This window comes from Strix uralensis, chromosome 4 (genome assembly GCF_047716275.1).
Source record: "Strix uralensis isolate ZFMK-TIS-50842 chromosome 4, bStrUra1, whole genome shotgun sequence".
Lineage (NCBI taxonomy): Eukaryota > Metazoa > Chordata > Aves > Strigiformes > Strigidae > Strix > Strix uralensis.
Genome location: NC_133975.1, coordinates 47031888 through 47052946, shown reverse-complemented (window position 1 = coordinate 47052946; position 21059 = coordinate 47031888). Strand labels below are relative to the sequence as shown.

General features: G+C 39.0%; 1 protein-coding gene across 14 annotated transcripts in view; it reads left to right on the top strand.

Annotated features, from left to right (window-relative positions):
* Window positions 1-21059, top strand: part of FNIP2 (folliculin interacting protein 2) — a 104710-nt gene that overhangs the window by 34841 nt on the left and 48810 nt on the right. For 7 of the 14 annotated variants that reach the window (XM_074866581.1, XM_074866579.1, XM_074866583.1 and 4 more), the window contains 8 exons: window positions 300-388; window positions 1241-1387; window positions 1514-1683; window positions 5398-6715; window positions 7504-7660; window positions 9738-9938; window positions 13649-13764; window positions 14996-18800. In XM_074866581.1, coding sequence (XP_074722682.1) covers window positions 300-388; window positions 1241-1387; window positions 1514-1683; window positions 5398-6715; window positions 7504-7660; window positions 9738-9938; window positions 13649-13764; window positions 14996-15074 — 2277 coding nt within the window. In that variant the 3' untranslated portion in view covers window positions 15075-18800. Of the gene's footprint in view, window positions 1-299; window positions 389-1240; window positions 1388-1513; window positions 1684-5397; window positions 6716-7503; window positions 7661-9737; window positions 9939-11803; window positions 11963-13648; window positions 13765-14995; window positions 18801-21059 lie in introns of those variants that run through there. The other 7 variants (XR_012628728.1, XR_012628725.1, XR_012628727.1 and 4 more) reach the window with 2 other exon arrangements.

Here is a 21059-nt window from a genome sequence, read left to right as displayed (position 1 = left end):
CTAAGAGGTTTTCTTGACTCCCTGGAGACTGTGGAAATGATGGTATTCTATCCTTTTATGCAGTCACTAAAAGAGAGACACAAAATGTTTGTTGCTGTCTTCCCCTCACTCTCTCAAAAATGTTCTCTCCCTGTGTCCAGTCTTAGGGATTGGTCTCTCATGAGGTAGAGGGAGGTTGGCAGCTATTGCTGTCCTGAGTGGCTATATAGCACTGGGGCTAGATCTTAATTATTTTGTCATGTTAATGAAGCATGTGAATCCTTTAAGAAGCTGTTTTGTGTCTTTAACTCTTAATCAAGGCCATGATCTCATGTAGAAAAATAGCAGAATCCAGCCAAAGAGTGCAGGTTTATATCAGCCGTGTCATGGATGCCCTGGGAGAATTCAGGTGAGTTGATGGAATTCTGAATTACAAGGAGAGCTCTTCTCATGCCCCTCTAAAGATATTTGTCACTTCTAATTGTAAGCAACTGAATGTAGGGTCTTGTCACTTAGCCAGTCTTGAAGTTAGTGTGAATGAATTTTCTATGTTGGGTATGGGGTAAATGTGTTTAGAAAATTTTAGTGAAACCAGCTCAGCCATTTTCAGAATGAGCAAAAAGTAGTTCTGTTGCACTCACCTGTAGCTGGGACTGTCAGTTAAAGTCTTTAAGATCTCATCAAGAGTTGGCCTCTGATGATGCCTGTGCAGACAAGAGAATTGATTGTTGTGTTCAGGCAGATGAGTTGTCTACTCCTAGCCATAGATGATGAACAGTGTAACTGACAAAGTTGCTGTCAAAGGCGCTCTTCTTGGTACCTAAGAGAGGAAGAAATGGCCAGAGGCCGAGAAAGGCAGCCCAGGAAAGAGGTGCGAGGCTTTGGTAGGATGGAGCTTCTGTAACGTCTGGAATGTGGAATCAAATCACTGCAATGAATGGAATGGGTTTTGTCCCCCCTCAATATCTGAATTGTTTCTCTGAATACAGATACACAGGGGAAGGCAAGAAAGGGAAGACAAATATGTAACTCATATGAAGACACTGAGTTACTGGTACACTGGATTTAAACAGACTAGTGTTCTGGGACACTAGTAATTAGTGTGTCTGGAAAACTCTTCCAGTTTGTTTAGTCTCCTAGATCTTACAAAAAATAACTAAATAAAAATCAATAGACAGTAGAAGAGTAAAGGGGCTACTTGTATTTTCAAGATTGGAATGTACATATTAACATTTAGTTTTGTGGAATTTTCTTTGAGCAGAGTTACCATCTGGAACCTATATTCTGTTCCAAGGATTGCAGAGCCTGTCTGGCTTAATATGATGTCCAGCACCCTAGAAAAGAATCAGCTATGCCAGCGTTTTCTTAAAGAATTTACGTTTCTGATAGAACAGATCAACAAAAATCAGTAAGCTTCCCCCACCCCCTTTTTCTTAAAAAAAGCTTGTGTGCTTCCCAGTACATGTGGATGTGTTAAAGCCCTCAATGGGATATTCTTTTGCTGGTGTTACTTTGCTCATATTCTTTTTCCTAGGTTCTTTGCTGCTTTGTTAACTGCGGTGCTGACATATCATCTGGCTTGGGTCCCAACAGTAATGCCAGTTGACCATCCTCCCATAAAGGCCTTCTCTGAGAAGCGCACGTCACAGTCTGTGAACATGCTGGCAAAATCCCATCCGTATAACCCTCTATGGGCACAGCTTGGTCAGTAAGAAATGGAAGGCTTCAGACTTCTCTATAACTACCACCTTCCTGCGTCCACTCCCTACCTAAGAGCTACTTGTGATCCAGATCACATTTGCTGATTTGTCTTGCTGTAATCTGGGCAGAACTACTAACAGATATCTTGTGCCTGGTTAAACAGAGCATTTGGAGGCCTGTTTGCATAGCCTGGGTGCTCTGTTTTTTTCCTTGGTCCCTTGTTATCATCCTCTGTTACACTACCTGGTTAAGTAATTTGGTATAGAAGCATTAAGACAGTACAAGTGCTGTGAATGATCTGAGCAGTTTGGGAAGAACAAGAGGGAACAGACTGGACTGAGGGGAGTTCTCTGGGCCTTGGGGGCCTTTTGTAGTTGAAACTGCCCTGGCTACCTCCTTTTATCTCTTTCTTGTAGAGCTAGGATGGACACCAAGGCAGCAGAGTAGAAGTCTGGCAATTGGCAGTACCTCCATTCACTCACAGTTTATGTGAATGGGCTTGGGCCAAGATTTTCTTTCTATGCCCAGCTCCTCAGGCTGTTCCCTGACAAATATTTTATAGTTTGTAAGTTATCTTGATACAGGGGATTAAATAACTGCTGTCAAATGAGTGAGTGAGAGCTGAGAGAATAATGCTGCCAGTGGTAAATCCTTCAAAATTCCTCCTTGGCAGTAGCTGTGAGTCTTGACATCAGATCGGCCTTGACTTTAACTGATATACTATATTGCCATGTAAAATAACGTACATGAACACTAAAGCAATAACGTGACTTTTACACTGTGCTACTGGTTGTGTTTCTTGCTAATTATCTCAGTTGTGTTTGTTATTCACCACAATCTTCGTGAAATTAAGAACTGCTACCTTGGCCATGTAGTTGTAGTAGAAGTGTTTCCTTTTTTAGGATGTCTATAAAACATTATGCAGAGGAGTAATGGATTAGACTTGGAGGGGAAAATAGAAGCTTGCTCAGGGTGTTGAGGATGGAGCCAGGCCTAGGGTTATAAAAACCATCTGGACTGGAGGCATAAGATCAGTAGTAGCTCTTGTGGTCACTCCCCAGAGCCACCACTGGTGACTAGTCAAGAATCTGTTTCTCTTCTTGCCTTCCCAGTCTGTATGTTGCTGCCAGCATTGGCCCAGCCAAGTTCTCGGTGCCTGAACTCAAAATGGTTTCTGGTTTCATTTCGTTCTTATAAGCCCAAAAGCTATTATCAGGTGGTTACAGTAACTGATAATGAAAGTTAAATGTTGCCCTCTGCTGGTTGTCGTCTTTAGAAAGAGGAGAGAAAAATAAAAAAATCATGGGCCTTAAGGCTTTAAAATGGAAATGACTTTTTATTAAGGAAGGGATTTTGACATACCTGTCTCTCCACCTTCAGACCTATGTTTTCATTACATATTAAATATAAATTACTATTACATAGTGATACAACTATAAGTACCACTGTCACGGTCTTAACAGTAGGCATTAGTATGTTTTGAAGACCATAGTTTTGACTTCTTGTACTGTCTTATTAGTAATAGTTTTATATAAAAGTCAGTTGTGCAAATGAACATGAAGCCTGAATCCAATTTCTGTAGCAACTGTGCTCAACTCAAAAGTAAAAAGATATCTTCCCATTTCCTTTCCAGATTGCTAGTCCTTGTAGCCCACCAGGCATTGAGATGAATTCCAGCTGCATAGTGTGAAGCCCACTTTCCATTACTGAGGAATGAATTTGTTGGCATGTTAGGCTGTGGGGCTAGTTGCAGGGGTGTTCTTAACAGCGGGTAGAGAGCATACTGATGCCACCACACAGCAGCCTTTCCAGTACATTGCCAGCATCATGGGAAATGGCAGATCTTGGCAGGGGAGGCAGTAATTGAGAGCAGTAGAATTACTGTCTCCGTGATCCTTGTTTTGCAGGAATGGCATCAGGAGCCTTACTGCTTTTATGTTCCCTATGGCAAAGAGGAGACTGGGCATAAATGTGGTGTTTGGAGGTTTGGGATTTATTTTTGCTCTTTTAGCCTCCTCGTGTTGAAACCAAAAGTCCCCTTGCCCTCGGTAGAAACCTTCCTGAAGCTCTGATTATAACTTCCATTTAGCGTTGCTTCTTGAGGTCTAGTACAAAATCCTGGTGGCAAACTCAATCCAGAATATCTGAGCACCCCTTAGCACTTATAACAATCTGGTAGATTAGCAGGTAGCTGATAAAGCTTCGAGCCAGAGAAGCCTGCTTTCAAGGTGAACACTTAGGGTGGCTAAAGAAAATCGAGCTTTTGGTGGTTGTCTCCCATCTGCTGGTGATATTAGTCACAGTTTGGTTAGGCAAAGACAATTTAGTGGGTGTTTTCTAACGGGTATCAGGTGAAGACAACTGGGTTAAATCAACCTGGTAATAGACATTTCTTGAGTTAACTTGTCTTTGTCCGATAGAGCATGTGAATGTCCCCTTATTGGCTATCTATGTTTACTTTTCTCAGAACTTTGGAATAGAAACCCTTCAGCTGGTGGAAGATTGTAGGCAGCTGGACAATAGTTACCACTCTCCCAAACAAATATGTTGAAAGTAGGATATGTATAACCTTAGTTCTGTTAAAAAAAAGCAGTTCTTCAGGATAAATGAGCTAGCAAATAAGCAGTTCTTGGGGGGACTCAGATTATGCAGTAGTGCCTACCTTTCATATTACAGTTGTATTTTTAAATAGTGAATATATTTTCTAGTTCACCACCACCCACTGACAAAGATAAATGCTCGTGTTGCTGAGATTGACTCCAAGTACATAGAAGTGCATGTGCCTTGCCCAATAAGGTGGTTACATGCCTCTCTTTTTCAGAACCTTATCTATTAAGTTAATATTGAATGCTTTTTTGATATCTTAATCCTGAAAAATATAATTTAGATTTTATCTGTATGAAAATTCCTGCATTTAACAGAAAATGTGACTGCAATAAAACAGAGTAACTTTGGTGTGAAAGAAAATAAGTAGAAAAATAGAAAATAGTATAGCTGGCTTCACAGTTTAGCTGGTTCTATATTCATCTTCACCTCCTGTTGTGTCAATTTTCAAGTGACCATTTCTTGAAAGCATCATATAAATAAAAGTCTTAGTGGTTTTGAACAGAAGGAAACAGTAATAGCAGCTAATCCCTGACAAAAACACCAAAACCCTTCTGGACACATGTGGTGGTTTAGCCCCTGCCGGGGTCTGAGACCACGCGGCCGCTGCCCCTCCCCCACAAAGGGAGTGAAATACAAAGCCCCGAGACTGAGATAAGGAGAGGTTTAATACAACAGTGCAACAGCAACACAACAAACAGCAACAATAACAATAAGAATAACAGTAATAACAATGAACAGAGCAAAATATCTACCAATACAGCAGTGAGAATAGAGCAAATCCCACAGTACACGAGGTAACCCCCTTGTCCCCTTCCGTGCCAGGATGTGATGTCGCATGGTATCTGAATAACCTGGCTAGAGCTTCCCCCCCACTGCTGGGGAAACTTAACCCTATCCTGGCTAAACCAGGACAACACAAGAGAGGTGTAAGAAGTGCTAGGGGACTGCTTCTGTTACTCTTTGTTTTAAACTTTTAGGAACTTACCGTGAGAGAAACTAACTGTCTGATTTCTGTCCATAGTAAATGCTGTTTCAAAATGTGTTGAATTTACATGGTGTAGCTTATATTACAACCTAACAAGCATGTGAAATTTTTGTTTTCCTTTATAGGTGATCTCTATGGTGCCATAGGCTCTCCAGTTAGATTGACTCGAACTGTTATTGTTGGAAAACGCAAGGAGTTGGTGCAGCGCTTGCTCTATGTTCTAACTTACTTCATTCGGTGCTCTGAGCTGCAGGAAAATCAACTGACATGGAGTGAGAAGGCTGGGGAAGAAGAGCAAGTGCTAAATGGAAGTAAGATCACAACTGCACTAGAAAAAGGAGAGGTAGAGGAGTCTGATTATGTAGTTGTCACTGTTAAAAATGAACCTGCTCTTGTGCCTCCAATCCTACCTCCAAAGAATGATGGAAGTAAGAACAATAGTATTACAGAGTGGGTACATGACCCAGAAAGCACTCATGCTGTCTCAGCCTCTTCAAAAGAAAAGAGAGAAGTGATAGGAAAGGCCAGTCAGAACTCTGAAGCATCTGTTGACTGTCTCACTAGCAGTTTCCGTAAAGGAGCAGCTGATGGTAGGAAAAGAACTGTCACTGATACAGGAATCGTATCCTACCACTTTGAAGAGCCATCTAAATTGGAGGATTTAATGGATATAAAGAAGAGCAAGAACCAGAATGAGAGAAAAGTAGAAAAGCAATTGTCTAGTAGGTCATCTGCTTTACCTTGTCCTGAAAGGTCTGGACACAGGAGTTCACACTTAGAAAAGGTCACCTTTCAGATTGGAAGTTCTGCATCACCAGAGTCAGACTTAGAAACACATAGAAAAGAAATGGAAGAAAATCTGAAAGCGTTCAGAAAAAATCCAGAGGTGATACATTGTGCCTCAAGTTCCACAAATCTGACTCTGGATGCTTCCCTGAATCAGAAAGAAAGTTGTGAAGCTGTCTTTTTACCCTTCAGTAAACATAATGTTTGTTATGCACAAATCCCACCTTGTGAGGGGAAGGAGAGTATACTTAACCAACATATGGAAAGTAAAGGAACTGAAACGAATTTAGTGAACACAATATCTAGTGACCCACTTCTGTCCGCAGATAACATAGAAACTGTAAAATTGCGAAGCCTGAAAGAAACTAGAATTTTATGTTCTGGCAATCTGGAGAACCGTTCCCATGGCTGCATGGAAGTAGGTTCTGCTGTCAAAGAGGATTCCCCTAAAGTAGGTGCTAAAGATGTCCCCTATGGGGATGCGGAAAGGAAAATCTCCTTCAGAGTTGAAGGGGACATTCCAAGGAACGAGAGTTCAGACAGTGCTCTTGGAGCCAGTGATGAAGAAGGTGATTGTTGTATCCCTGACGAAGTGCATCATGATAATGTCAGCAAAAGACTTGAAGAGTTTGCAGAAGTGGAACTTCCTTTACCAAGGTAAGGAAGTTTAAATTAATTTAGAACTAAATGGAGTCAAAAGCTGCTGCTACTTTTAGAGATGTTCAGGGTTTCAAGTCTGAAATCCTCTGGGATCTTGATGAAGTTCCTTGCAAACAAATCCATAACAGACCCTGATGTGGTTTGGATTCTTGTAAACAGACTTGGCAAAAAGAAAACAAAGATGAAGCAGGTTTAGGTAGCGAAGTTTTGTGACAAAGGTGTTCTTCAAATGTCTAATAAATGATCAAACTTTTTTTATATAAGCTGCCTGAAACATTTAATGTATACATGTAGACAGAACATCTGAGGACAAGCAGAACTTTGCTTAAACTGATAACTGTTTAGATTTGACATGTTTGACAAATCAAAGACAGATGTGAAATAAATAAGGGCATCCTATTTGAAAAGTTTTGAACTTTACAGGTACACATGGAGGTTGCTGATGCTTAAGGTAGGTATCTAGAAAGAGTTTATTACTTGGGCTGAGTTGAAGAAAGTTCAGATTTAGCAAATCTGTTAGGTGCAGAACAGAGAGCTCATACATACCACAAGCTGTAATACATTTAGGTTTGCCTTTTCATAAATTTGAAGGAATCAATACATTGTTAAAGTTCAGCTTTTAAAATAATTGTTTCACAGAGCACCAGTAATTGGTTTACTGTATTTTGAGTACAATTGTTGATTAATATTTGCGGTAGAAGCAGGGGTGATAAACCAAAATTTGCATTCATGTAAAATCTGAGTGCCTTCTGTCAAGCCAGAATCTTATCTGCTTTGTATTTCAGGTCAAATACAATCAGCAGTCAATGTGTGAAAAATTTTGGAAGATCACTTCTAGGAGGTTACTGTCACACATATATACCTGATCTAGTGCTGCACGGAATAAATAATGATGAAAAACTCAAGCAGTGTCTACTAGCAGACCTACTTCATGCAATGCATGTGAGTTAAAGTACTGTTCTGAGTCATAGTGGGAGTTGTGATATTACTGAGATCTACAGAAGCAGGTCCTTTGAATAGGCTTCTTTCTACTTGCCTGTTTTTAACAGCCACACCTGATATGTCTTCCTTCTAAAAACTGTAAGCCCTTAATTCATTGTATGCAAAGCCTGTTCATGCAAGAATCACGTGTGCTTTCCTTTACCCTCTCTTAAGGCTTCTCTTCAAAGATAAACACCAAAAAAATTGTTTGCAACTTTGAGTTATGAACAAGGAAAAAAACCATCAAACTGCTTCTCTTTTCAGTCACCATAGCAGACAGAATCATCTATATTTCATAAAAATGATATGCAAGTTGAAACATCTTATTTTGCCACTTAGTGGCATGTGTTGCAAGGGAGATGAAGCCTTGTGGAGGCCTATGTTATACTAGACTTTAGCAGAACTGACTACAGAAAGTAATTGTCTATAGGTAACTGCTGTGTTAAACTCTAGGTACTCCTAAACTATATAATTATAACTAACCTTTCACTAAAGTAACTGTGTGACCTTAGTATGCAATTTTAAATGTTCATCTATTACTAGTCAACAGTTTCTCTCTCTAGCAATTAAGAATCATGCTGCTAGAATGAGTTCATGTACTATCTGAAACAGCGATGCGTGTGTACAACTTTAAACATCAGATTGGTCTAATACAATGCTGTCTCTTCATACATACCCTGCCTTGATTGTGCATAGTGAAATCTCTCACATATCTCTGGAACATTAAATTTACTTTCACCATCACTGGATCAGTATAATTACAACTCTTTTCATTTTGGAAGAAGCATCTTTTCAGAGAAGGTGGAGTACTTGAAGAAAAAAAAATACTGGAGTAGTGACTTGTGAAGCACTACTTAAACAGAGTCACAGAATCATCTAGGTTGGAAAAGACCTTGAAGATCATCCAGTCCAACCATTAACCTAACACCGACCATTCTCAACTACACCATATCCCTCAGCGCTATGTCAACGCGACTCTTAAACACCTCCAGGGATGGGGACTCCACCACTGCCCTGGGCAGCCTGTTCCAACGCCTAACAACCCGTTCTGTAAAGAAATGCTTCCTAATATCCAGTCTAAACCTTCCCTGGTGCAACTTGAGGCCATTCCCTCTTGTCCTGTCGCTTGTTACTTGGTTAAAGAGACTCATCCCCAGCTCTCTGCAACCTCCTTTCAGGCAGTTGTAGAGGGCGATGAGGTCTCCCCTCAGCCTCCTCTTCTCCAGACTAAACAACCCCAGTTCCCTCAGCCGCTCCTCGTACGACATGTGCTCCAGACCCTTCACCAGCTTCGTTGCCCTTCTCTGGACACGCTCGAGTAATTCAATGTCCTTTTTGTAGTGAGGGGCCCAAAACTGCACACAGTCATCAAGGTGCGGCCTCACCAGTGCCGAGTACAGGGGTAAGATCACTTCCCTGTCCCTGCTGGCCACGCTATTTCTGATACAAGCCAGGATACCATTGGCCTTCTTGGCCACCTGGGCACACTGCTGGCTCCTGTTCAGCCGGCTGTCACTCAACACCCCCAGGTCCCTCTCTGACTGGCGGCTCTCCAGCCACTCCTCCCCAAGCCTGTAGCGCTGCTGGGGGTTGTTGTGGCCCAAGTGCAGCACCCGGTATTTGGCCTTATTGAAGCTCATACAGGTGGCCTTAGCCCATCGCTCCAGCCTGTCCAGATCTCTCTGCAGAGCCTCCCTACCCTCGAGCAGATCAACACTCCCACCCAACTTGGTGTCATCTGCAAATTTACTGAGGGTGCACTCGATCCCCTCGTCTAGATCATCAATAAACAGAATTAAATGCCTTGATCAAATTGGCAGTTAAGACTTAACTGTCCTGATGTTGCTGAATGTAAACTCTGTCACTGAAGTTGGTATTCCTCATCATTTTTGAGATGCCTTTATTCTCCTATTGGACAAAAATATTCATTGGATCACTTATTCCCTGCCTCAGTGTGAATAAAAGCAGAACCTCAAACTAAGGTGTGGAAATGTATGTGAAAGTGTCACATAATGTTTGTATTTTGTATTTGTTGCAGCATCCAGTGCTAGATGAGCCCATAGCAGAAGCTGTCTGCATTATTGCAGACACAGATAAATGGAACGTACAAGTAGCTACAAGCCAGAGAAAGATGATGGACAATATGAAGTTAGGCAAGGATGTTTTGGTTTCGAGTCAAGTATCCAGTTTATTGCAGTCTATTTTACAGCTTTACAAACTCAACGTCCCAGCTGACTTTGTAAGTATTTCTTTACTGAAGACTGAAGCTAATGAAATTTCTTAGCTTAGATAGCAAATGCAGAGTTTTGTACACCATGTTTCTGTACCAATGAACTAATGCCTGAAATAATGCAGAGTTGGTACAACTTATTTAAAAGAATGCATGCTACAGTCCAGTAACAGATACTGTTTTATCTGTAACATATCTGATAGATTAGATTAATGTTAACTACTCCAAAATATATATGCCAAAACTAAAGTTTTTAGACAATTTTAGCATAGTCCTCATGCGTTTATGATTAGGACTCTTAAATTTGGCTTTTATTTTTCTGTTTGTGTAATTTTTACACTTTTCTTTATGTTGTCGAAGCTTCTATCTACCCAAGCCTGTTTCTAGCATACAACTTTGTATTCTTGGGCTTTCTATCCTGCCCCGTGCAGTGGATGCCTCTTCTCTCTCCTCCCCAAATAATTGTGCCTGTGTGTGTTTACTTGACCCTTCGTTTGCACATATTTTAGCTAAGCCTGTCAGCAAGTGCTGTCTCAGCCTTACTGATGTCTCCATAGGATTGTTGGGAGGAGATTGAAACCTGAAAACACCTGAGGGTGGGTGGGTTGCAGCAGGGGATGTTACTTTGTCATATTGCGTACTCCCTATCCCCCAGCATCCTTTCCTGTCCTCATTAATAGTGGAGTTCATCAGAGCAAATCAGTAATGCTGGTTTTGCTGACTACAGCAAATTACCCACAAGTCTGACAGTGGTAATTACAATACAGTTTTTAACACACAATTGTAGGTGACGGGAGATGGGCTGTTTTTTTCAGTAGTCACCCCTTTTTCAATTACTGCAGTTGATTTGTCCTTCAGCAGATAGCCTTGAGAAACTTTGTAGGAAGCCTGTGTAATGACTGTGCTAGCAGATGGAAGAAGATAGAGCTAAACACTAACAGCTGTAAATAGTATTAGTTGGCACTGTTTTGGATAAAATTATTGGTATTGATTACACTGAGTTCTTGAAGTCAAGTGCTAGGCAAAATATGTGGATACATTGTCAATGTTGTCTCTGGATCCTTCTGGGCATAAAAAAACCTGTGTAATTTGATTAAAATTGTATCTTAACACTTGCACGGTAACACCTTAAATACTGGCATTTTTAAACTGAATAGTTGATTTTGCAACTGAAGTGTTCTTTCCAGTGTTGTCTTGGGGTTTCTGTATGCAATTTCTGTATGCTTTGTGTGGTGTGGGAAGGGTTTGGAGGTGGAGTGTTTTTCAGGGTTTATTTCCTTTTTTTTTTTTCTTCCAAAAAGAAACAGTGAAGTGGCAGTGCTAGTAGTTTGTAAATTTTCTATAAGACACGTTAGAGACACTTTGATCCTCCTGTCAGTGGATTTTACAGCTCTCTGCTAAAACAGAACTATCAGTGCATGGAAGTTAAGTGTTCTACTAAACTCTAGGGGGAGAAGTGTGACTTTTTTATTTTAGTGATTCTATTGAGTTAAATTTTGACAAAAACATATGTACTAATATTGATCAGAGGTGAGCATAATGCTGTATGTTTGAAGTTTCCTTTAGGAGTGCATGTTTCTTTACATGCAGTTACTGTTCAGATAAATAAGTTTGTTGGGTTTTTTTGTGATACAACAAAAACCAAAACCCAGCTTGAGACTGGATGAAAGGCAAGTGGTGATATCTTTGTTGTGGCACTTCAAACTAGTAACCATACTGCAGAGAGCTTTGCAGTATGTCAGGGCAAGAGGGAAGTGATGAGTGCAGCTGCTGCATGTCGGCAATATGTCAAAAGTTTTACATGCACCTTTAAACTCATTTTAAGCTACTCTTCTATTTTTAGAAGTGACTTGACTTTTTTTTTTTCTGTTTAGTCAATGAGAAAAGCTGCAGAGGAAGCTAACATAAAAAAAAAGACTTCTGTACCTCGCTTAATGTGGACATTTTGAACAAAATGGATTCAAGTACCAAGCTTATGGGGAAAAATGTCTTTTGATTCTTTGCTGGCATTCAGGAGGAGCATATAATTTTACGTAAAGAATCTCTCTTCTAGAATAATGTGGGATTCTTCCATAGTTGCTCACAACTTAAAAAAAAAAAAATCCATAATCCTTCAGCACGATTACTGGAATTGAAATACATTGAACTGCTAGTTTGTGAATTAGCTGCATGCTCCCCTGAACCACTGAGGAAGTGTTCATAGGCTTTTTGCATTTGGGTTACCTGGAATGGAAAAGATAAGAATGTTTCCCTTTCAATTAGAATCCGAAGTGTTATGATTATAATGACTTGACTGAAAACTTGCTTGAAGCAAATAGATCAAACTCCTCTCAAAAAGCTTTTGCCTTTCCTCCACTAGTGGCAGTGATCTTATTCTACTATGTAGCAAGTTTTTTTAAAATGCCTCTATCTTCCATGATTAAGACCTGATATAAGTTCAGAGAATTCTTAAAAATCTTCATCTTGCTCCAGACCATCAGAAAAATACATGGTAGGCTATCTACAAGCATGAGTTGTCTTTTTGCTCATTAATTAGCAAAACTGGTTTCACAGGATCTCATTTCTAATACTTATGGTTTTCATTCAACTTGAAAAGTACATTGGACGATGGCCTGAAGCTGTTTGCTGCTACTGTTTCTAATTGCTGACTACGCCTGCCGGATGATTATATATTTGATAATGTGAGGTTCTGCATGCAATTCCTGCCTTCATCTCCTGGAGTTTGGAGAGCTGAACTAATTTAACTTCTTTGAAGTGGTCATCCCTGTGAAAAGAAGGAATATATCAAATTGAATGTACCTTTTGTCCTAGAACAAAACACCTGATAAGACATCCTACCTACTCACCTTGTGAAGACATCCTACCTACTGATCTTGTCTTACCAAAAAACCCTTTATTTCTCTTTGAAGCTAAGGTTCATCTGCCTCTCATGCAGTTGGTGTATGAGAAATTACCATGCATCACACGACTGTATTTAAAAATAATATGCATTTTTAGCATGCTACTGCTGAAAGAAAAGGGGAGTGCTTAAATTGGTATTTCAACTTGACCCATTACCTTTTGGCAAACAGCATCAAATGTTTAAGCAATTTTAAACTACAAGTACTTAGGACTAATAAAAACAAATGCCTAAAAAGGATTCATAACCTAGCTTTTGCAGTAAAGTAGTGAGCAAAAGAGCTATAATTTTATGACAAATAAGATAATGGTGTCTTCTACTTCTTGTGTCTTAGTTTCTTGAATGGCAGATTCCTAGAGCTAAAGTGCTAATTTTAGGAACTGTTGTCTAAAGTGAGTTTCAGAAAAAAATAGTACTGACTTATAACAAAGACATCTTGATCCAAGTATTCTGGTTTGTCTCTTAGTAAGATGTCTTGAGTGTCTTTGAACCTAGTTGAAACTATTTTAAGTCAGCAGAAACATTGTGGCTGACTTGAGTGGAAAAGGGGTGTGCAGTTTGTGCAACAAACTTGCTGCCCAGGAAAGCTAGAATGCCCCAGTTCTGTGAAGGAGTTCCCCTTTGAGGGGGTAGTGTAACTTTTTAGTGTAGCGAGCACTGCTTTAACAAAACCAATTGCTGCTTCTGGATTTTTGGAGTGGAGATTTAGTTTGAAAGATGTTCTAGCTAAAGATAAAAGCTAAAATTATATGCTTACATTTCTGTAAAATTTGCATGTGATTGCTTAAGCCGTTCTGAGGTTTTTGGTCTGTGTTTACAGTGCATAATGCATCTTGAGGATAGACTACAAGAGATGTATCTCAAAAGCAAAATGCTTTCAGAATATCTGCGAGGACATACAAGAGTGCATGTAAAAGAACTAGGAATTGTGTTGGGGTGAGTATTGCAGGTATCAGTCTTAACCAATGGCAAAACTTGGGGCAGTTGTTTTCCTTTTCAGTTTCTGATGTTGACATCTTGTTCCCATGAGGACTTGCTTCTTACTTCGTATTTAGCACTCTCCTCTTTCATGTACCTAATAAAGTGTAAAAATGGGTTCTGCTGAGCCATCTGGAAATCAGGAGGAAACACAGTTCTACAGCAAGAACAAATTAGTTTTCATTCTGAAGATTTAAGAATGACAAAAGTTTAGATTTTGGTCATTAGAAGGTTATCCATGCATTTATTCCCACTCTCTGTCTCGATCTCCTTAATGAAAACTTCATGCCAACAAGTACTTGAGAATTTTTGGAAGGTTAGGTGGTGCAGTTTTATCGAGGGAAGGGTTCTCAAAAAGCAGGTGTAGGAAAATAGACAGGTGCCCTGTTTGGCAGCTGTCTTCTAATAATAGTACTTGATTGGCACATGACCTTTAGGGATGCACCTGCTAACATCAAAAGAGGGGGAAGGTGGAAGAAGTGAATACATGTTCCCAAGAAGATAAGTTTTAGCACTGTAGGTAAAACTTAATTTATCCAGACTGTTCAAGATTTCATACTGAGAAGTGTAGCTGTAAATAGTGAAACCCTGAAATAGCACTTTTCTCAGTGTGTGTATATGTGTATAAATATATACACGTTATGGCCTCTGAGCAGCTTTACATTTGGAAGTGGTTGGAAACTGACCGGTGCATTCAAGAGACATTCCTGGCACTGTTATTGCATAGTTAATAATTGCAGCTTTTGGGCATTTTTGGTAAAAATGTGCTACTATATAGTGGACTGAGTTATATTCAAAACATGAAATGCAGTCTCCCATAAACTGATGTTTAGCACTTTCTTGAACAGGTCTTATTGGTGCCTACTGACTGGTAAGACTACAAGCTAAGGCTTATGGCTTAGTAAATAAACAAAAGTTTTCATTTCAACCACAAAAGATTATATACCACAAAATGTAATACTGCTATCTTTTGACTTAAATAGTAGCATACTTCTTGGTTTTAAACATTATTACCTACCTTTACTGGTATGTTATGACTAACGGCAATAAATAATAATTAAACAATGAACTCAGTTATAGCAAGACCCTTCCAGTTTCTTTAAAGTGGATGAAAAATATCTTGTGTTTATCTTCTTTTGTGAAGGTGACTGTATATTTTAAAGTCTGTCTCTTTTTTTTTAATTTCTAGGATTGAATCCAATGACTTGCCTTTGTTGGCTGCTATAGCAAGTACACATTCCCCGTATGTTGCTCAAATACTCTTATAAATTAAAATCTCAGGATAGTCATTCCCTTAAAGTAAAGAAAATGGGAATGTTGAATGAAGAACAGAGGTGCCAAACACTGGTAAAGGGGAACACTGAGGAAAGCAGGTGATGACTTACATTCTACCACCTTCCGATTCTGATTTCAACTGGATGTTTTATCAGAGGACTTCAGTTTACATAACGTAAAAGGCATTCAGGTTTTTCTTACAATCTCACTTCTGACTTAAATCAAGAAAGTGACTGCATCCTTGCATTTTATTTTTATTCAAAGGACAAAAGTTAACACTATGTGGCAGACCAGGAGCTGCTGTCCAAAACGCTGCTCAAAACCATGAAGTAACAGTTAAAAGAACAAGTGGGTTAGAATGGATTTCATAATACTACGCTTGCAAGTGTGGTGTGCTGTATGTTTCTTGGCTGGGGAGGAAGAGGAGCTGTAAACTATGTATATAACATTCCTATACACAAGTGTATTAGACGGGACATGATTTTCTTGCAGAGTATACGCATGGTTTTGTATAGTAGAAGTGGTGGGCTCAGAACAAGGAACCTGGATTCAGCAGCCAAATGAAATGTGGGAATGGAGGTGTACATGAGGTGATGTGACTTCTCCCTTTAAGGACGAGGCTAGAAAGCTGTGGCTGCTTTTGTTTTAATGAGGAGGCATTCAAATGAGCCCATGGCTAGAAGTGGAATGGAATGAATTTCTGAGATAGGGATTTTGTTGGAAAGCCTTATGGAATTTCAGTTTACATTTGTTGCTGATGCAACTTCAATAACTCTTTTGAGTTTCTGAATGACTGTAGTCCTGGGAACTAAACCTGTGTCTTGGTGTCATCAAGTATTACTATCTCTGAGGAGTATGAATTTGAGAAACCTTCTGTATGATACCAGTGCTGTTAGCGCGTGTCTGCGCGCATGTACACCAAGCAATTGGCACAAACTGAAGACAATCTTATTGGGAAAATAACAAACTACTCCCCACCAAACCCTTAGTCAAAAGTATTACATTTTCCAGCTACTAGTTACCACTCTAGGAATAGAAGAGGAGCATTGTTTGAAGTAAAATGAAATGTAGGGGAGAAACCCTGATATTTGATATTACTATGAATGTTTGCAATTACCCTTTTTGATTCTACAGAAATCTTGAACTATCATCTGGGTGCCTTTCCTTAATAGGTTAACTACTCTGAGACCAGAAACTACTTCTCCACTAGTTGATACTGGCCTTCTGTATTTCTAGAAAGCAAAATAAAATTTTGTATTTTACTGTTTTCATGTGGTTGATAACATGAATGTAAAAAAAATACTTTTTTTTCATAAAGCACTCTTAAGCTGGATATGAAACTATGGACCAGACTGAGGAGAGAACAAAGAATCAAAACAAACATTCTTAAAGAAACAGAAAACTCAATGTTGGACCATTCTGTTGTGAGCCAGCATAAATGAGGTGTCTGAAATTGTCAGCTTGCAAGCAAATTGCTAGCAACACAATTGCTTGGGAATAGTGAATTCTAATGAGAAACTCCTGGTCACTGGTTGTGAGTTCTCCTCGTTGGTGATTACAGATTTTTAACACTGAAGGGACACACTTTTATTAAAAAGTGTTTTTATTTCCTACTACCTTGATGTTTGGACTTTTCTACAGTAAACTTTCAATGATTTGAAATAATGTGCATATTGTGACTTGTTTAAATGTGATGGAAGTCTTGATTAACCTTGTGTTGCTTTTTGAGGGAAATAGGTAGACTGACCTACTGTGAAGAGAGGTTGTTTCCAAGTGGAGGGATACTTAATATTCTGATTCAATGCTTCTAAAGCTGTTCCTTATATGCTGGGTTTCTGACCTGACATTCCAGATGTTTCTTTTATCGCATTTTCATACTTGTCCCTAGTATTCTGCCTAAAAAGGCTAAAATCTTTCTATGGTTCAGGTTTTCTCCTACTGCTTATAGCTAAGCAAACATTTCATATCTTTGATCTGTGAATCCTTCTATCTGCTGGAAAGTAAACTTAACTCTGCATATAACTGTTAGCAGACATCACTCTCTATTCCACAAGGTTAAGACAAAGTGAGAACCATAGAGCAAGGCACATATTCCTAAACTACCGCTGTGATGAGAATATGTGCGTGCGCAAGATTATGCAACTGCTTCCCTGAGTGTATATAGAAATCCTCATGTACTTTCCCTATTTCATGTCACTCTTAAATAGTAGCTGAGTTCATTAAGAGTCCATTCCAGTTCTCTTAAAGTATTAGCTGGGTTTTTATCTGAACAGACTCTGACAATTTTTCAAAGAAATACGTGCGAACATAGAAATATGCTTTTGTTATCATAGTGTACTAAGGAAGTCAAAGGTCAGCCAACATTCGGTGATTCCAAGACTAATACCATTATCAGTAACACCTGATTTTACTACATGAACTATTTAATTTTTTTTTTTTTAAATCTGCCTTTTGGCAAAACATCAGATTAACCTAAGGGATGGCATGTGAGCCGATGGTGAAAAGCACTTGGATTTTCTTCAGCCCAGGCTAAAACTTTGTAGTTCTTGCTGCTTTCTCTAACATTTTGCTGCTTTTCAGAAATTACATGATGAACTATCTTGTTCTCACAGTTTTAGTTCTGGGGGAAAGAAAATCCACAGTGAAAGCTGTTTATTACCTTTAAAAGACTTTAGGCTAAAGAAAGTTAAATACATATTTTCCCCTCCACCAAATGTACTACCTCAGTTGACAGGATTCCACCTTCTAGGGCTTTTTTGACTCTTAAGTCTTGTTTTTGGTAGCATCTTGCTGTTTATGTAAATTAGCGCAGCATGTAAGTACTTACAGATGTGTTGTTAGACATCTTTAGGGCATGTTTCTGATTTTATTTTAATAGGATGAAAAGTGATATGAATGTACAGATGTGCTTAAAATTGATAATGTAGCTTAATTTTCAAATATTCCAAAGTTGGTTTTATCAGTATTACATAGTTTTTTGTAAACTTAAATACATACTTTCTTGGTTAAGTGGGAGTGCACAGTCTTTCCAAAATCCCACATAAATGCAGTTTACACAGTGCAATTTAAGGAATGTATGCTTTTTTTCAGACAAGACTAAACCTTCATCCACAAAGAGGAGGAATGAACTGCTAAATTGTAGTATTTAAACAAATTCTTTAGCCCCAAATGATACCAAGATCTAAACATTTTAATTTAAGTAGGTACTCTGAACTAATGTATACAACTTGTTTCTGCCCAGAAGAAACTATATAGACACTGGTTCTGTAATTCACACTTCTAATGGCATCCTCCAGTTATAGATTGATCTTCCTCACTCCCTGTTACATGCATCTTTACTCTTAAAGTCAAAAACCCTTTTTAGACACTAAACTCTTGTATCTAAAGTTTACGCAAAATGATCTCTTATCCCTCAAGTATAACTTCTACTTCAGTTAAAAGGACCTAAATCAAAATCGAGTCTGAACTGCTGAATATAGACATTTTGTTTTTTGAGGTCAAGGGGGCTAATTTGACATACATAGCAGGTTTTCCATAGTAGAAAAAAAAAAAAATGTGTGTTGCTATTGCATGTTTGGAGAGCATAGGCTTTTTTAGGAATGACTGAATACCAATGTCAAACTACATGGGTTTTTTTCTTATAGTTGTTTATGTATGCTATCATTTTGGTCTATTTCTTTGCGGCATTTGGTGCAATAAACTTTCTGAAATGAACATAAGTGGTATTTGGTATCTTCATTTTTAAAACTTCTGAAATAGATGTTCTTGTTGGAGTTGAGATCTAATAGTGCATGGGCATGCAATAACCCATTAGTGGGGTATGTAAATGTTCCAAGAAATGTCTAGCAGGAAGGCTTCACAAAATTTGGAACCTGATTGAACACTTTTAGTATCTTTGTTACCCCACTTATATATGTAAGCAAGAGCTCTCATAGTGTGAAAACTAGCTGCAAAAAAGAATGGAAAGTAAAGACAGTAACTGTTGGAATAGGTCGTGCAGAGGTTTCCCAGACTTGTGTGGCTGGCATTTACCTCAAGTGCATGTGAAAAGAGCTATCTGAAAATGTGTTGCTATTACATAATATATCCAATTTTAAAAATTATTCAACTTAACAGGAATGAGTGACACCTTGTGTCTACTGGATGGTGAATTGGTTAATGGACTTGACATGAATTAGTTTAAAATAAAGAGATCTTCAATTTGTGTCAAACTCTCTGTGACCTGAATTTCTATTTAGTATTCTGCAGCTTACTGGAAAGTCCTTATTTATGAAATAAAAATGGAGAAGAGATGATCAACTGTAATTATGCTGAATATCTTTGAACAGGTCTGAGTATAGTCTGATTTGTAGGGTGTAAGCACCAAAACATTTGAGGTTTCCTTGTTGGTCAGGCTAACAAGGATTGGAAATAAAACAAAAGCCCGGGAGCTTTAGCATCAAGGATTTTTCACAGTGCCCTGAATACAGCTTCTGGCTTTCTGATCTGGCTGCAGTAATTATCAACTCTGGACCACTTGGAAATAACTTATTTTCTCATGCTCAAAGGTGCTAAATGCTTACGTGCACACACTTGAAATAAGGAGAAATGTCTGTTGCATTGTCTACTCTGACTCCTGTGTAATTTGTGCTCCTGTTAGTACTCCTGCACAAATGGAGACCTGTTACAGAGAATAACCAGATTTGGTGTTTTATGAGAGTGAAAGTTTTTTAGTGTGAAAAGTACATCAAACGATGGTGCTTTGGTGAGCTGTAACCTCACTCCACCTTTCTTCTTGCCAAACTGTGTAGCTGCCTCCACCTTTATAAGCCTGTGCTTTCATGAGAAGACTTGAAACCATTTAATAACTAACCCCTATAACTAGGGGCAGACTCCAGTACCTTGTTTAGTCTTTCCTCCTGTCAGTCTAGCTCCATCTGCAAGTTTCTTATACTGTGGCTTGCTCTGTTGCTCACTGAATCACTCATAGCCAGGTGCAGCAAGTGTGCATAAAAAAAAGCTGCTGATGGTTGTCTGCTGTGTTAACAAGTTGAATTTGGCTCCAATAAGTGCTAGTGTAAGGGCAAAGGAAGAGATGGGACCCATCAGCTAGGAACAAGAGAGGAAAGGAGGGAGATTGCTCCAGCTCCTGGTGTCTTTGATACTTGTGGGTCACTGGACTGGCTCAGCAGTTTGTGTGGGGCAGCAAACTGGGATTCCACCCAGGCTTTGTAAGATTCCACAAAGCTCCTCTGCTCTGATTTCAGTACTTCTAAAAAACTGTAGTTAGTCTGTCAGTCATATCAACTGGTTTAATTTTTTCTAAAGGATGCTTAACCAGTCTCTTTCAGAATTCATATGATTGGGACTATGGCAGGTTAGCAAGAGGCAGATGCACAGGCTGAGCAGTATAAAATGGCCAAAGCACTGAGAAAGGGTGGAGAGGGCTGCCAAGGAGCTTTTAGAACTGACAGCAGTAAAAGATCAAATAATACCTAGATTTGAAAAACTCTCAAGCATTGCAGTCAAATTCTGTGATTTGTTCAAAAGATGTGACTTGAAATAATACAAATATTAATGGTGAACAACTGATTTAACTATTTTCTCTCATATAAATGAAAAGGAGGATCTGTAACGAGTAGTTCAAGGCTACAGCAGGCATAAATAAACATGAACTGTATCACAAAGTAATTAAGTCCTGTGCCAAATTCTGTCAGTCTTTCCTCCCTCCTTTTGTCTATAAATGAAAAAGTCATATAACATAGCAAAGCTTTCTGCTAAGCATCCATGCACCATATTCTTTGGTTTTCTGTACATATATGGTTGAAGAGAGCATGACTGAACATGTCAAACAGGATTTTGGACATAAAGGACATGCAGCTGAGTGACAAACCATGAGACTGTGACCTATAAGGCTTCTGATCCCATATAAAATTAGCTTAAGTGGCCACATGCTAGTAATCCACATGCTGGAAAATGACTCTTACAATAGTTAGTCA